The sequence below is a fragment of the Dama dama genome, chromosome 5, assembly GCF_033118175.1.
Source record: "Dama dama isolate Ldn47 chromosome 5, ASM3311817v1, whole genome shotgun sequence".
Taxonomy (NCBI): Eukaryota; Metazoa; Chordata; class Mammalia; order Artiodactyla; family Cervidae; genus Dama; species Dama dama.
Genome location: NC_083685.1, coordinates 4,970,203 through 4,985,666, shown reverse-complemented (window position 1 = coordinate 4,985,666; position 15,464 = coordinate 4,970,203). Strand labels below are relative to the sequence as shown.

At 53.5% G+C, this 15,464-nt stretch overlaps 1 protein-coding gene across 2 annotated transcripts in view; it reads left to right on the top strand.

Annotated features, from left to right (window-relative positions):
• Window positions 1-15,464, top strand: part of ZNRF3 (zinc and ring finger 3) — a 168,265-nt gene that overhangs the window by 144,261 nt on the left and 8,540 nt on the right. For both annotated transcript variants that reach the window (XM_061141619.1, XM_061141618.1), the window contains exons 3-6: window positions 11,619-11,693; window positions 12,088-12,219; window positions 13,555-13,665; window positions 14,609-14,776. In XM_061141619.1, coding sequence (XP_060997602.1) covers window positions 11,619-11,693; window positions 12,088-12,219; window positions 13,555-13,665; window positions 14,609-14,776 — 486 coding nt within the window. The remainder of the gene's footprint in view (window positions 1-11,618; window positions 11,694-12,087; window positions 12,220-13,554; window positions 13,666-14,608; window positions 14,777-15,464) is intronic.

The window sequence follows — 15,464 nt, the reverse complement described above, 5'->3', positions numbered from 1 at the left end:
TTGGAACCTGACCTTTCAAGTCTCTATGAAGTTGTGTATGTTAAGATATGTGTATGCGTGTGTGCTCATTCATCTCCAACTCTGTGCACGGGCTGTGGCCCGCCAGGCTCCTCTGTCCATGGAATTCTCCAGACAAGAATACTGGAGTGGGTTGCCATTTACTCCTCCAAGGGGTCTTCCCAACCCAGGGATTGAACCCGAGTCTCCTGGGTCTCCTGCATTGGCAGGCAGATTTCTTTACCACTGAGCCACCTGGGAAGCCCTCAAGATAGACAGTAGTATTTATTTTATTTAAAGGTTTGTTACTTTCCCCCCAAGCCCCACAGATGGGAAGAGCAAGCCTGCTTGGGGCATGCAGAAATTCTTTCATCCAGATTCCCTTCCTCTTAATAAAAATAAGAAAACACATAATCAGACTATCCTAGGGTTGGTTTTTTTTTTTGTTTTTGTTTTCATTTTGCCACCTGATTCAGGAATTCCTCTGCCTCATCAGCAGTTTTGCCTGGGATGCTGGTTACCTAGCTTCTGGACCTATCTGAGTCCAGTTGAACCAGGAGGCGCCTCGGAATGTGCCTCTGACAGGCACCCCAGAGGCTTCGTGCAGCTCCTGACTCAGTGGTACCTCGGCCCTGTCTAAATTTTAAAACTGACTGAGAAACTCAGAAAAAATCCTGCAGTGGGGGGCTCCCTTCTGAACAGATGAAATAGGCATCTCCAGAGCAGGGGCCCAGGCCTGCAGGCTGCCCCGCAGCCCACGACTTGCCAAGGTTGAGAAGCAAGTCCGCCAGGCTTGGTGGTTCTCTCTGAGAGGAGCCCGGCCTTTGCTCTCCTGGTGGAAGGGAGCCTGTCGGGTCTTCAGACTCTGCAGGCACTGTTGTTGTTAAGCCCGATCCCGCCACCTAATTAACACTTGTTTATATTAAACAAGCGTTAGCTGCCCCATGCAGAGAAGGGGGTGGTCCTTTTTGAAGTTTCTAGTTGCTGACTTTATAAGATCTGGCCTGAAGTGGGGCTTCTGGAAACTCATCAATCTGACGTAGCAGCTAACAAGTCCTTCGAGAAGTTTCTCTCGCAGGCACGGCCATCTCCCGAGGAACAACCCAACCTGCGCAGGTTTCCCCCCCAACCCCCACACCTCTTGACCCGGCAGCGCGATGGCGCAGGAGGGCGTGGACAGCTTCCCGGGTTTGGGTGCTCCTCGTCAAGGTGTTAAAACAAAGAGGATCGTTGTGTTTCTTGGAACTGGTCTAAATGTCTCTGTTTAAGATTAAGATCTAGGGAAACGCATTTCCGTTCGAGACCCAGTGTTTTCTGCTCGTGAAGGGCACCGACACGGCCGCGGCCCCCAGCCTCTCCTGCCGGTTCCTTTAATTAGGAGAAATTAAGTGGGGCTGCTACATATTTTGAGAATAAATAACACTATTTAAACGCAGGCAGCCTTAACCACTGACTTAACCGCTGAGTTCTCGCTGCTACATGTCTCCTAAGTAGATCAGCATAATCTTCCCTAGGACTTAAAATGCATCACCTTCGTTCCGGAGCTCGGAACCCGCAGCCGACGCGAGCCCCGGGAGGGCTTAATGACTTTAATTATGGCGAGAAATACCTTCTCCGGGCGGGAGGGGCGCGGCCGGCGGGCTGGGGTCAGAGGAGGCCGGATGGGAGCCCCGCACCCCCCGCCCCCCCGAAGACGGCCCCACGGGGTGGGGGGAGGGGAAGCCGAGGGGGAGGCCGCGGGGCCTCGGAGTTCTGAGCCGTGTTTGTGGCTTCGGCGCTTTGATCTCCGGCCAGGGAAACCTGGAAGGTCAGGCCGGGCTGCAGCCAAGCCCCGGAGCCAGGAGCCGGTGGAGCGGGCCGGGCCGCGCCACCCACCCGCCTCCCCCATCCGCCTCCTCCCCCCTAAAAGTGAGCCCGCCTGGCCGCCCGACACCCCCACTTCCCTGCACCCACCCCCTCACTGGGTTGGAGCTGTTTTGCGTTGGTCTCCCTTTAGGCAGTGGATTAGGGTCTCCAAGTCGTGGCTTTAAACCAGACACATGCCCTGCAAGTTTTGTTTAGTAACTACGCTATCTGTCGTACAGACTGTAAACGAAACCAGGTTGTTTTTTTTAAGCTCTGTGCCCCTCCCCACCTCCTTTCCCTCCTAACCCTCCCCTGCAGATCCCCCCTCAGAGCGGCAGGTGATTACCCTGCCCGGTTAGAGTGTTAGGGTCGTGTTGGTTTTTTTTTTTTCTGGCCACTTCTTCTGACGCCCGCCCCCTTCTTGGCACCAGGCTTTTCTCACCGGTTACCCATGTGCGCCGGTGTGTGACCTCATTTCCTATGGAATGAAAGGTTTCTGTAGGAAAACAGGGCGCTTGGTGAGACGGGCCTTGCAACCCCCCTCGGCTGGCAGAGTGTCCCCTGTCGTGCAGTGCCTCATGCTTCAGGGCGCAGCGGCGGACCAGAAAGCCCAAGAGCCCCGTGCCTGGGCGGTCACTCAGCAGAGAACACAGCAGAGGAGGAGGAAAGGAAAAAGTGAGGAGGGCAGCTTTAGAATCCACTTAGCGGTGTCCAGAGGGAGGGGCGTGAAGGGAGCTCTGGCTTGTTCCTACTGGGGTGGGACCAGCCGAGAGAGACTGGTGAGCGTCAGCCAGGGTGTCTCCACGCCTGGCTGGTGGCCTCTGTGTGTGGACAGGCCCTGCCCCAGTGGCAGGCTGAACAGGGCTTGTTAGGGGCCCTGCGTTCCTGGCAGGGACCGTGCCTCGAGGCTCAGGCCTCAGGTGGACCAGCCTCGCAAGCCTGCACTTTTGGTCTCTCGTGGCTCTGCCCGAGGGCATGTGTGAGTTGGGGGGGTTTGGCATCTGCTGCCAGTTCTGTGATCTTGATAGCAGGGGGGTGGGCAGGCCAGTGTCCACACACTGCCCCTCTGTGTCATGCAGGCCAGCTTCTCCCATCAGTCTTCTAGGAGGAAGGAAAGCCAGGTTTTCCTGAGCGACGAGAGGACAGTGAAAATGCACGACTCTTGCTGTCTGTGCCCGTGGATATACCTGGAGGTGGTGGTTTGCTCAGCTCTCCTCTGCTGAGAGTTGTTAGGGAGGCTTGCGTTCCTCCCAGGAGTGAAAGGGGCAGATGCGATGAGTGCCCTGACATCAGAGACCTGCTCACAAGAGGTCTGGGACCCCATAAAGATCCCCAGCGAGGCAGAGCCACTCTCAGGGACTGGGGTGGAGGTTCCCCAGAGAGAATAATTCCTGAGTTAGAACCAACCACCAATAGAAGGCCCGTATGCAAGTGCTGCAGCAGAAGACCCAGCCACAGCTCATAAGAAACGAAATCGCCAGCATCTGCCCAGCGGAGGATCCTGACTTCCGAGAAGATCTGGTAGAGAGTGAACCTTCCGCCACTCAGAAAGAGTCAGAGGAAACAGGAGACCAGGTGGCCTGGAGCGAGCCGCAGCCTGTGCTTGGAACAGCAGGGCCCGGCGTGTTTGATGCTAACCCCCGGGGCAAAAGCTCGTCCTTTTTAGGTCAATCAACAGACGTTTCTAGGCCATTTTACCCTGTGCCAGGCTCTTTGCTGGATTCTGGGAATGGAGCGGGAAAGAAGTCTGAGGCCTTGGCTGCCCTCTAGTGAGGGAGGCACTTTAAGTAAACAGTGAGTGTGATGTCACAAGAGCTGTTCCAGTGGGACCTGGCGGGCCAGGCGGCGCGGAGAGGAACACCTGAGGCTGTGAGAGTCGGAGGCCCTGCTGGCTGTGGGCGAGAGGCAGCGTGCTTCCCCAACAGGTGGGCAAGGAGCTGTGGAAGCCCCACCTCGGCAGGCTCCGGGGCTGGTGGGCTGAGTTCACTTAAAGCCGGAGGAGTCACATCCTAGTCTGTCTTTTCTGGAGGATAGCCGATGGACAATGTCGTGCTGCTTCCCTGCGGACAGCAGAGGAACTCAGCCATACACACAGGAGTATCCGTTCTCCCCCAGACTCCCTTCCCGTCCAGGCGGCTGCGTGACATTGGACAGAGTTCCCCGTGCTGTGCTGTGCTGTAAGACCTCGGTGCTCACCCGTTTTAAATAGAGCTCACGTCTTATTCTAAGAGCATCACAGAGTCATTCGGGAGGGTGCGGCAGGGCAGGTCTGCGACTTAGAGATGCCCTCTTGTCCTGCATGGAGATCCTGTGGGGGGCGGGGGGCGGGGGGGGGCAGGCAGGGTGGGCTCCAGAGCCCCCGGGGGGGGCGGTGGTTGTGACTCATGTGAGAACTCTGGTGTCCGGTACAGGGTGGCGGCAGTGGGGCTGGGAAAACAGCGTATGGATGTGGAAGATGGAATCGGCAAAACCCGGTGAGCAGCTGAGCGTAGGGGTGAGGGCAAAGGGGTGTGGCTCAGCCTGGCCCCTGGGGGGCGCTCTGGAGCACCTCCCTCTGGAGAGAGCCCTGGCTGTAGAAAGGCCAGGACCGCGTGAAGGGTAGGCGCATGCACCTCTATCAGCCCGAGCTGGAACAGTGACCTCTGCCCCGGGAACAGCTGCAGAAGGAGCTCGGGGGGCCCGCTGAAGCAGGAAGCTGATGCCAGGTCGTGGGCACTAAGCCCTGGGCCTCTGGTGCCATCTTGGGTTCTCCACGACCGTGGTTTCTGCCGCCGTGGGTCACGCTGCTGTGTATTTTGGAGGAGGGCAGCGCGTGAACACTCTTCAGTAAGACGGGGAGAGACCTCGGCAGCCTTACCCGGCTTCTTGCCGACCGAGATCTCTTCCGCCTCCCAGGACGACAGCAGGTGTGTGGAGACAGACACCTCTGGAAGGTCCTGGCTTGGATCCTTCCTGGGGTGCCTGGCACACAGTCGGCCCTCTTAAGTAGCTGTCACATTGCACTGTATGCAGCTGACCCTCGAGCAACACAGGTTTGAACCACGGGTCCGCTTAGACACGGGTTTTTTCAGTGGTCATTGCTACAGTGCTGCATAACCCAGGGGGTTGAATCTGCGGCCACGGAACCATGGACGTGGAGGAACCTTGGGGATTGAGGAGCCGAGTATACAGAGGGTGACTCTGAGTTCCATGGCGATTTCCCTTTGGTTGTGCAGAGGGTCAGCGCCCTGACCCCGCATTATTCAAAGGTCAACTGTTAATTGAGTGTTTTCACACCAGGGACCACCTCCTGTAAGCTGCAGTGGGTGTATTCCTTAGACATTGTCTTTCAGATCAAAATGTAGATTCTGGCCCGTCCCTCACCCTCCGACCTCAGGGAGCAGCTAGGCAGTGAGACTCCTGTCACCTGAGCCAGCCATCTGCACAGAGCCTCGGGTCCCAGAGCTTCTCCCGTGGAAGGAAAGGCATGGACAGAAGTTGCTGCAGAAAGGGTCCTGTGTCGAAAAAACTAGGGCTGCCAGGTAGCTGAGAGCCTTAGCACACGTGATATTTCTCAAAGGTGTCTCATCCCCTGAGACCTACTATAGGAACGTGGGATCGGTGGCTCCAGGCGTTTATTTCTAACTCACTGGCCCTCGGAACAGAACACTCAGACCTTGCGTTACAACTCCCCCAAGTCTCTTCGGCGAGGCCTGTCGCAGCACTGCTGGTCAAACGGACGCTCCGTGAGGACAGGGCGGCCACCGTCCTGCTCACCGTGTGCGTCCTCCTGGCCTAGCACCCACAGTAACTGGTTAATTACTACCATCGAACAAATAAAGTCATAAATGACACCACAAATAGAATTAAACCCTGCCGCCGCCTACTAATGTGAATTTGTCGAGTAGGGGCTGTGCCCACCCAGGGCGGTCTGCTCTGTTAGGCTTTTCCGGGCACCGACACGGGTCAGATGTACCTCCTGGCTCCATAGACCCCAGGGCAGGTGAGCCTAGCACCCAGCCAAGACGATTACATGTGAGATGTTAGCACCGTCTGATTCCGCCGGACCACGTGTAGCGATGTGAGGGATGGATGCCACCAGAACATGAGTACAGGACTGTACACACAGCACTGATCCTGATGGAGAAAATGCAGAGAGCCCCTAAATGCCTGTCAGAGGCAGTCCACCCTGTAATGGAAGACTATATATAGCTGGTAAGAAGAAAAACCCTTTTCTGCATCACTGCATATAATGCTGTTGAGTAAATTGTTGAGATAAGGGGGAAAGCAGTTGAGAACAGATTATATACATCCAACTTATTTTTCAATATATTTTCATATGTGAGTGTATATATACATAGGCATTTTATGCCTGCTGATACATGAATTTAAAAAAAAACACATGGAAGGATATAAACCACACTGTTGTTACATTATAAAGCTGGGATTTGAGGAGGTACTAAGTCGGTTATTTTTTGCTTTCAACTTTTGAGTTATGTTTGAATTTTCACGTCAAGCATGTTACTTTTATTAACTGCAAAGATACGAAAGATGGTCACCTTTGCAGGGGAAAATGCATCATAGAAAGTGATAAGTGGCAGAGGAGAAATCTTTACAGGTATTAGAACTCAGGGGTAAGAGCTGCTTCTGACTAAAGAGAAGCATTTACCAGTCTTACGTGGGAGACTTTGCACATGAACTTGACCTTGAAGCATCAGTAGGCTAGGTAAGATTCAGTACACATTATAGTTCATTCTGGAGGTCTTTACACGTGTGAAGTATCCCCTGGAGGGTTACTCTCAGACTGCCAGACTCCTTCCTAGCCAGCTCCCAATGTGCTGCTTTATCCAGAAGTTAAATCTGTTGACCCAGATTTGTCTTGTATTGTCATTGTCATCCTATCTTGTCCTTGCTGCAGATAAATTAAGAGTTGAGTAGGTTTAAAGGAGGAACATTAAAATCTTCTGTGGATTGTATTAAGATTCTTAATAATCTTCATTTTCTTTGGCCCTGGGCCCCCATCCTAGGAGAATTGAAAGTGTAAGCCAAGATTCATTCAACGTGGCATTAACTATAAGAATAAAAAAACTGAAATAGCCCAAATATCAGAAAGATATGAGTGAGCAGGGTATCTGAAGGGATCTATCACAGCCTTAAAAGATATTAACAAAAAATTTTAAATGACTTGTTGGAAGATTATGATAAATGCAAAAAAAAAAACCAGAATACAGACTTATATTCAATAGAGGCAAATAAAGAAAAAGTCTGCTTAAAGCCCCCCATATGTCAGAACTTCCTGTAAGAGGTTGAAGACACAGTTCTTTCTATCAGCGCTAACAGTCCAGCTTCCTGGCTTATGCTTTGGTCAGGCGTGAGGGACAAAGTAGAGATTGTGGGCCATCTTTTGGGTTATTTCCGATTCAGGTTGCATTCCACCGGAAGTTTTCCTACAATAAAGTTTAAGCACTGGGGACACCACATCCAGTGCTTGATGAAGAAACAGGGCAACAGTCTGTTCCCGGGGGCTCTGCAGGGGAGCTATGGGGTGGGAATCAGTGTGCGTGCTCAGCCATGTCTAACTCTTTTTGACCCCATGGACTGTAGCCCGCCAGGCTCCTCTGTCCATGGGATGGTCCCAGGCAAGAACACTGGAGTGGGTTGCCATGCCCTCCAGGTGATCTTCCTGATTCAGGGATCAAACCCACATCTCCTGTGGCTCCTGCATTGGCAGGTGGATTCTTTACCACTGAGCCACCCAGGAAGCCCAGCTGTGGGGTAGGACCAGGCCCCAAACCCAGTCTGGGTGTAACTGCACACTCTGGGGCAAGTGCCAGGTCTATCCCTGAATTTAATTGAAACCCAAGCAGACTCTAGTCTGTGTGTCTCTTCACCCACAAGGTGGTAATGGGACTATTAGCAGAATGCCCAGTACGCATCCAGAAATTCAAGACTCCGTCATATCCACAGAAGCACTTCCTTGGGGGAAGACTAGACAACCCACGTTCAGGGAGCAGCAACCTGAGAGCACAGTCCCAGGCAAACTCGCTCTCATTCAGAGTAAGTGTTCACTGAACAGCCACAGGGGTCTTGCACTGCAGGAAGTGCCAGTCACATAAGATCCTGTCTTCTAGAGCTTGATGCTTTGTGCCCTGCAAGACGTTAAGTCTGCAGATGTTGCTGCTTTTGTGACGTGTCTCAGTGGCTGTGGACGTTGTCGCCTCGGGTCTGGCAGGGCCTGGAAAGGTAAATAAGGAACCGTGACAACCTTTTAGTCCATATTCTGCTGCGGGGCTTGTGGTCACCTGCTGGCTGGGGCCGACTTGTCCCCGCCTGGTAGAAGCAGCAGCAGTGACAAAGGCTGGGAACGTACTCGTGTGAGTGGGGCGAGGGGAAGGGTCGGCAGAGGTCAGTAAGCCAGGCCCTTGGCTGCTTTTGGGAGGCCCGGCCTGGTCCTCCCACCTGCTTTCTGCTGCCCACACCCTTCCCAAGCTCTTCTTCTTAATCTAGTCTGTGCACTGCGCTCTCTAGCTAAAGCCCAGCGACAATGACCATCTAGCGCATTCACCAGGAGGCGTCTTCCCTAGCCGTCCATTGAAACAACCTCATGTTGAGAAATTTAGACATTGGGTGTGTGACTTTATAAAGATGAGGCTTTGAAATAACTTTTCGGTCCAAGTTTGACTACAGAAGACATGAAAGGTCTAACACATGAATATGCGTTCAAGGATGCCGCATCCATTTTTAAACTGAAAATGTAGGGTGAGGGGGAACGTGTGACCAAGTATGTATTTTCATTTGCTTTGGGAATAGTATGATCAGTGTGTCATTTTCAAAGTGTAGATCATTCATGGCCTATTTTTAAACCCAGGCTTTTCAGGTGGCTCCGTGGTAAAGAATCGGCCTGCGAAGCAGGAGACACAGGTTCAATCCCTGGGGGAGGAAATGGCAACCCACTCCAGTATTCTTACCTGGGAAATCCCATGGACAGAGGAGCCTGGTGGGCTACAGTCCATGGGGTCGCAAAGAGTCAGACCCAACAACAACATTTTTAATCCCAAGCCTGCTCCTGACAAGTGAGTTCTGAACATAATCCTGATCCTCCTCGTGTCCAGTCCTGTATGTGGGAAATACAGCCTTACTTCAACAGCAGCTTACATTAAACCTAATTTTTAAAGTAAGCCAACTTGGGGAATACGTGTAAATCTATGGCTGATTCATATCAATGTATGACAAAACCCACTGAAATGTTGTGAAGTAATTAGTCTCCAACTAATAAAAAAAATAAATAAAGTAAGCCAACTATGAGAATGATTGTTTTCTCAAACAAAATATTGGTGCCCTGGATCCTGTGTATTAACCCGGTTGTGTCTGCAGTCGAGCTATAAACAGGATTTAAGCTCCATGTTCTTGACCTGCTGTTTTCATGAGAGAAACCAGGAGACTGGCCTGCCCTCCACTGAAGCTCTCAAGCAAGACAGAGCCGCACACCCAGTCCCCTCCAGTGCTGTCTGATGGGCAGGGACTGAAAGCCAGCAAAGCAACAAGAGATCTGGTTTATTTCCTCACTGGCAGCCAGTTTATAAACAAGGCAGGGAGGATCTTCCTTGGTAAAGAATCTGCCTGCCATGCAGGAGACCTGGGTTCGATCCCTGGGTCAGGAAGACCTCCGGCGAAGGGAATGGGAACCCACTCCAGTGTTCTTGCCTGGAGAATTCCATGGACAGAGGAGCCTGGTGAGCTACAGTCCATGGGGTCGCAGAGAGGTGGACACAACTGAGTGACTCACACACCCCCTGAGCAGAAGACTGGCACCCACTTACTGGGGCCCCCGAGGACCTGCTGACCTCAGGCAAAGGGGTCTGTGCCCCTAAACAGCTTTATGGAGGAAGGTGACACCACCTGGCTCCAAACTTTCTCACAAGGCCATCCCATCCTCTCTCGCTGGAGGCAGGTGACAGCCATCGCAGCTCTTTCTGCAGCACTCTGGACAGCCCGTTGCCTCTGCGAGTGACCGAGGCTAGTCCTCATGACACAGGCCCTGTCCTCCTTTTACCGGTGGGGAAACTGAGGCTGGGGACAGAAAGAGGCTCAGCGACCCACCCCCCCATCAGCAGTTGGTCTGGCAGAGCCGCGGACAGCACCCAGGAGCTCCTCCTGATGGGGGCGAGCCAGTGGGGAACCAGGGTGGGACCAGCAAGCGGCAGAGCAGACCAGGTTCACCGAATCTCAGTCCAACGGAAAGGGGTCCTCAGCAGAACAAGGACGGCACTCAGGTGCCGGAGCTCATGAAGTTGCGGAGGACTCTGCTGCATCCCGAAGGGTTCACTGTCTTGCTTGTACCAAGTACAAGGAGCTGGCTTGTTGTAGCAGCTGTGGGGCAAGACTGCCCTCTGGTGGGCTGATGGAGCATTGCCCTACCCACATTCCGGTCTAAGGCTGTGTTGCTTTCCCGGGCTGTAGCCATGCAGTGATTCTTTCTATGGAAGGAATTCAGCTTTCGTTCTTTCTCAAGCAGTCTGGCCCATAGAGGCTTTCTTGACCTCTGAGTACTGGCCATCATTTGTCCATCTTACAGGAGGCTGGGTTTTCGTTTTGGTCCCCTCCCCCATCCCTCACCTTGAGAGGAGTCTTGCTTCCCTAACAAGATTCAGGTTCCTAAAAGCAAGGATTATGTCTAATTCTTCCTCAGCTTCTACTCTGCTGTTCCCTTAGCTGGACATGAACCTGGAAGTTTCACCAGAATGGAAAGGAATCCTTTCTGCTCCCACCCGCCCCCCCCCCCCCCGCCCCCGCCCCGCAAAGAATCCCACCGCTTCTCATTTGCTCCTGAAACATTTCATTTCTGACCAGTAGTTCCTCAAATGGTTGAATCCTCAGAAAACTTTCAGAACTCAGTTTCCTGGGCCTCACTCCAGCCCTTCTGAATCAGGCTCTGTGGTCTGAGCCAGGAAATCTGCTTTACAAACTTCCCCAAGTGGTTTTTGATGTGCGGCCAGGTTTGGCAGCCAACAGCTCTAAATCCCCATTTACAATTATTTCTCGTAGCCTTTCCCCCTACCCGACAGCATCTCCAAAGGTCTTCAGCTCATGTCCATTATTAAAACTGACCATTTTGAGATTCCTTTGGACATATTCACAGGCTCTTCTAACTGCAGGGCTGGACGACATGGGGAAGAGGGAGGACCACAAGAGAAGGACCAAAGGCATGTGCTTTTGTTGCCAGTGGCCCTGCGTTCATAGCAGAAATCACTGAAACCAATACCTTTATGCTGACGGGGCAGGTTGTAAGTTTGTAGTCTGATGTTAAGGCTTAGGCTGAAGAGGGAGACAAAGGTTAATTGAGTACCCAGTTATTTATTTTCACCATTTCTAACTCATCTAGTTCTCAGGTTCAACTGAACAAGGCGCTGTTGCCTACCCATCCCCACCCCCTCCTTTAAAAAAAAAAGACAAAACAAAAGATAGGCAAATTGAGGCTTGGGCTTCCCTGATAGCTCAGTTGGTGAAGAATCCACTGCAAGGCAGGAGGCCCCAGTTCGATTCCTGGGTCGGGAAGATCCACTGGGGAAGGAAAGGGAAAGGCTACCCACTCCAGTATTCTGGCCTGGAGAATTCCATGGACTGTATAGCCCATGGGGTCGCCAAGAGTGGCACATGACTGAGCGACTTTCACTTAAGTTGGAGCTTAGGAAAGTTAGTAACTTGCCCAGTCATGTAATTCTGCATTCGAATACAGGTCTGATTTCCAAGGTCAGCTTTTTGGAAACGTCCCAACACGCTCTTTCTCACTCTCCCAGGCCAAGCGAGCCGTGCAGCGGGGAGCCACTGCAGTCATCTTCGATGTGTCCGAAAACCCAGAAGCTATTGACCAGGTAAGCTCCTGGGGCCAGGCCCAGGCTGCAGGGTCCCTGAGAGAAGCAGCTCCCTTACTTAGCCTGGCTTCACCGTCGTGTCACCTGGGTCTTCAGGGCCCTTGTGCTTGTCTGCCCTCATTAGTGATCCATATCTGCACATCGTCCTCCAAAGCGAATGTGTCGAGAGGGGTTAAGAGCCGGGGAGCTGGGGGCTGGGAGGCATTGTCACAGACCCTTCATCCTAAAACAGGGGGCATCCTCAGCTTCATCTGCCTGGGAGCCCCCCCGTCTATGATGCTGGTGTTTGGGGATTTTCCAAAGGGAATTTCGTTCTTTTCCTCTAGTCTTTCTCTCTCTCCGGCTTCTTGAAAGTAATTACATCTTCTAAGCAGCACCGTCTCTCCTTGCTTAGCTGAACCAGGGCTCAGAAGACCCGCTCAAGAGGCCAGTGGTGTATGTGAAGGGCGCAGACGCTATCAAGCTGATGAACATCGTCAACAAGCAGAAAGTGGCGCGCGCGCGGATCCAGCACCGCCCGCCTCGAGTGAGCCTCAGCCGTGGTCCTCCGCCATCTGCCCCTTCCGGCTCTGGCCTTTTTTTCTTTGCTTCCGGCTTTTTCCCCATCTAAAATGCTGATGCGCCCCCAGGGACCTGCAGGTTTAGAGCGGATGTAAGCCCGGAGGCCAGGGAGAGATTACCAGTTCTACTTGAGGGCATCTGAAAAGCCCTTCCAGAGATAGATGACTTGTGACCAGGTGTCTCTTCCACCCGGCGTCCCCTCCGGGCGACCTCCTGTCCTTTTTCCTCTTCTGTCCCATCTTCCCATGAAAAGCTGACTGAGGACTGAAGGGAAGGGCACCTTACCCTCAGCTGCTTTTCCAGTGTTTCCCTCCTCCCAGGGGTCTTCACTAAGGGTATGAGGCCTGTGCTTCCTCCTTCCTGTGGGGCAAGTGCATTACCAAAACCCCCTAACCTGTCCTAGATTCTTTAAAAGTAAGCTTTCAACTGGGATCGGAGCTCACGACTTCCAGGTGGTTAATGGATAGCTTTGTCTTCTAGGCTTCTCTTAGTTGTGTTAAAGCCACGCTGCTGGCATCCTCTGCCCAACCTCAGGCTCAAGATTCTAGGAACCTGGGACAGGTGCCCCATAGATGGTTTATTTCCTCTTCCCAAATATTGGAATATTCACATAAAAGAGGATCCTTTCGCAAAAATTACCCAGATGCTCGTAGCATTCAGGCAGCAAAACTCCACTCCAGCGGGCCAAATGCACGTCCCAGATCAGGTGGCTGTAAGGTTTTAGGAGGCTGTATGCCATGAGGGAAAGGTAAGAACTAAAACTAGAGGGAGTTTGCAGAAGAACTGACTTGCTGGCCGCTTTTTAAAGGAAAAAAAGAGCACTTTGGTAAATATGACTCACTATAGTGGAAGCTGATATTTGTGGAAGCAGCATACAATTTTCTGAGTTGTTGTAAACCATTAATTATACGGTTAGTAATCACTGTTCCCTCAAAACATGACACTCACTCCTTTGTCCCATAAATGTGATATTTGTGTTTATTCGGAAGGGCCTCTCCTGCCGGTTAAGGCGGACTCTGCGCTCTTCCGCGGGGAGCCCGGCTCAGCAAGCAGAGTTCTCCCAGCTGTTAGGAGGCCTGGCTAAGACCCCGGCAGGCCTCCCCGGGCCGCACCGCGGGGCACTGCCTGGACCCGGAGAGCGCACCGCGCGCCTGTCAGCAGAAGCCCCAGCGGGTCCCGCAGAGGCGCGGAGACGCAGCCCAGTGGCTCCATCCCTCCGCTGACCAGAGCCGACCCAGCCCACGTGCCCATCCCCGGGCCGAAGAGCACTGTGACTCACTGTATCTGTGTTCTGTTCCAGCAACCCACTGAATACTTCGATATGGGGATTTTCCTGGCTTTCTTTGTTGTGGTCTCCTTGGTCTGCCTCATCCTCCTGGTCAAAATCAAGCTGAAGCAGCGACGCAGTCAGGTAATGGCCCCGGGGCGGCCCATCACCTTCATCCCCGAGGCCCCACTGCCGATGCAGACCAGGGCAGGGTGCTGACCCCACACAGCAGCCTCTTCCCTGTTGGCCCAGAACCAGCAAAGATGGAGAAAAGCCAGAGCAGAGCTCAGAGCACTGAGTCGTTTCGGTTCCAAAAGGGCCGGTCCTCTCAATACAAGGGCCGAGCACTGGGGCCGTTTCCAGTCACGAGTTTTTCCAAAAAAACGTTTGAATGTTAATATGGAGCCCGAGAGTCTTGCTCCCCAGATATGATCAGGGTACCAGTAGGCTCAGCATCACCTGGGAGCTTGGGAGACGCGCAGAGTCTCAGGGCCCACCCCGGACCTGCTGCAGCCGAATCTGCGTCTACCAAGCTCTCCAGGCAATCTTCAATGAACAGAGGAGCCATGCTAGTGCCCCGGCTGACAGCACTGCGTGCTTACAGGAGGGAAGGGTTTGGGGGCAGAGGGCAATGGAGGGACACTCAGGAGTCCAGACTCTCAGGGGTGTAGCAGTGTGACGTCCCTGGACAGAGACAGCGCCGAGGGTTGGGGGAGCCGTCAGCGACAGAGCAGCAGCTGGTGTCTGTCAAGCACGTCCAGCCTGCCAAGTGCCAAGCACCCCCACGCATTGTTCATTGGCCCGCGGGGCGTTCTTCAGTGAAGGGAGGAGCCCTTAGCCCAGGGCAGAGTCGGCCAAACTACTCGAGCAGACCTCTGCCGGCTCCGCTGCTTAGGCCAGTGTGGTGGCCACGCTGGAGTCTGAAGACCCGTGCTCTTGGGCCGTGGTCTCTCCACGTCTAGTGACTCCTCGGCAGTCTGTCCTGGCCCGATGGAGACTAGCGTGAGGCTGACTGTGGTCCCCCGGGGGGTGACTGCCACTGTTAATACAGCCCAGACCCTCACACGGGCCACGTTCTGCCGCACAGAATTCCATGAACAGGCTGGCCGTGCAGGCCCTGGAGAAGATGGAAACCAGGAAGTTCAACTCCAAGAGCAAGGGGCGCCGGGAGGGGAGCTGCGGGGCCCTGGACACACTCAGCAGCAGCTCCACGTCCGACTGTGCCATCTGCCTGGAGAAGTACATCGACGGGGAGGTAATGGCGGGGGCAGGGGCAGGGCCGGGCCCCATGGGGAAGAGCCGGGGACGAGGTGGACTGGCCCGCATGGGGCGCACGGAACCTGGAAGGACAGGCCCCACAGGCCTTGCCCACAGCCTTGTGGGACGAGGGCTGAGCCTGCCAGTTGTCCAGGGGGCATCCTGAGACCTTCCAACTGCTATCCCCCCCGGAAGGGGGTGGCCACATGCATGGACACTCTCCCGGGTACCTGGCTGAACACTCGTTGATCAGAAATGTATGTAACTCTGGTTTTAGGAATATTTACAGTTAATTTACATTTGAAGAAAGTGAAAGTGTTAGTCACTCAGTCATGTCTGACTCTTCGTGACCCCATGGACTATAGCCCACCACGCTCCTCTGCTGTCCATGGGATTTCCTGGGCAAGAATATTAGAGTGGGTTGCCATTTCCTTCTCTGGGGGATCTTCCTGACCCAGGGATCGAACCCTGGTCTCCTGCATTGGCAGGAAGATTCTTTACTGCTGAGCCACACGAGGGGGGGGGGGGGCTTCTTAAATTAATTACACTTAATTAATTTACACTTATTAAATTGAGGGCAGGAGGAGAAGGGGGCAACAGAGGAGAGAGTTGGATAGCATCACCGACTCAATGGACATGAGTTTGAGCAAACTCTGAGAGATAGGAAAGAGTCAGACATGACTTAG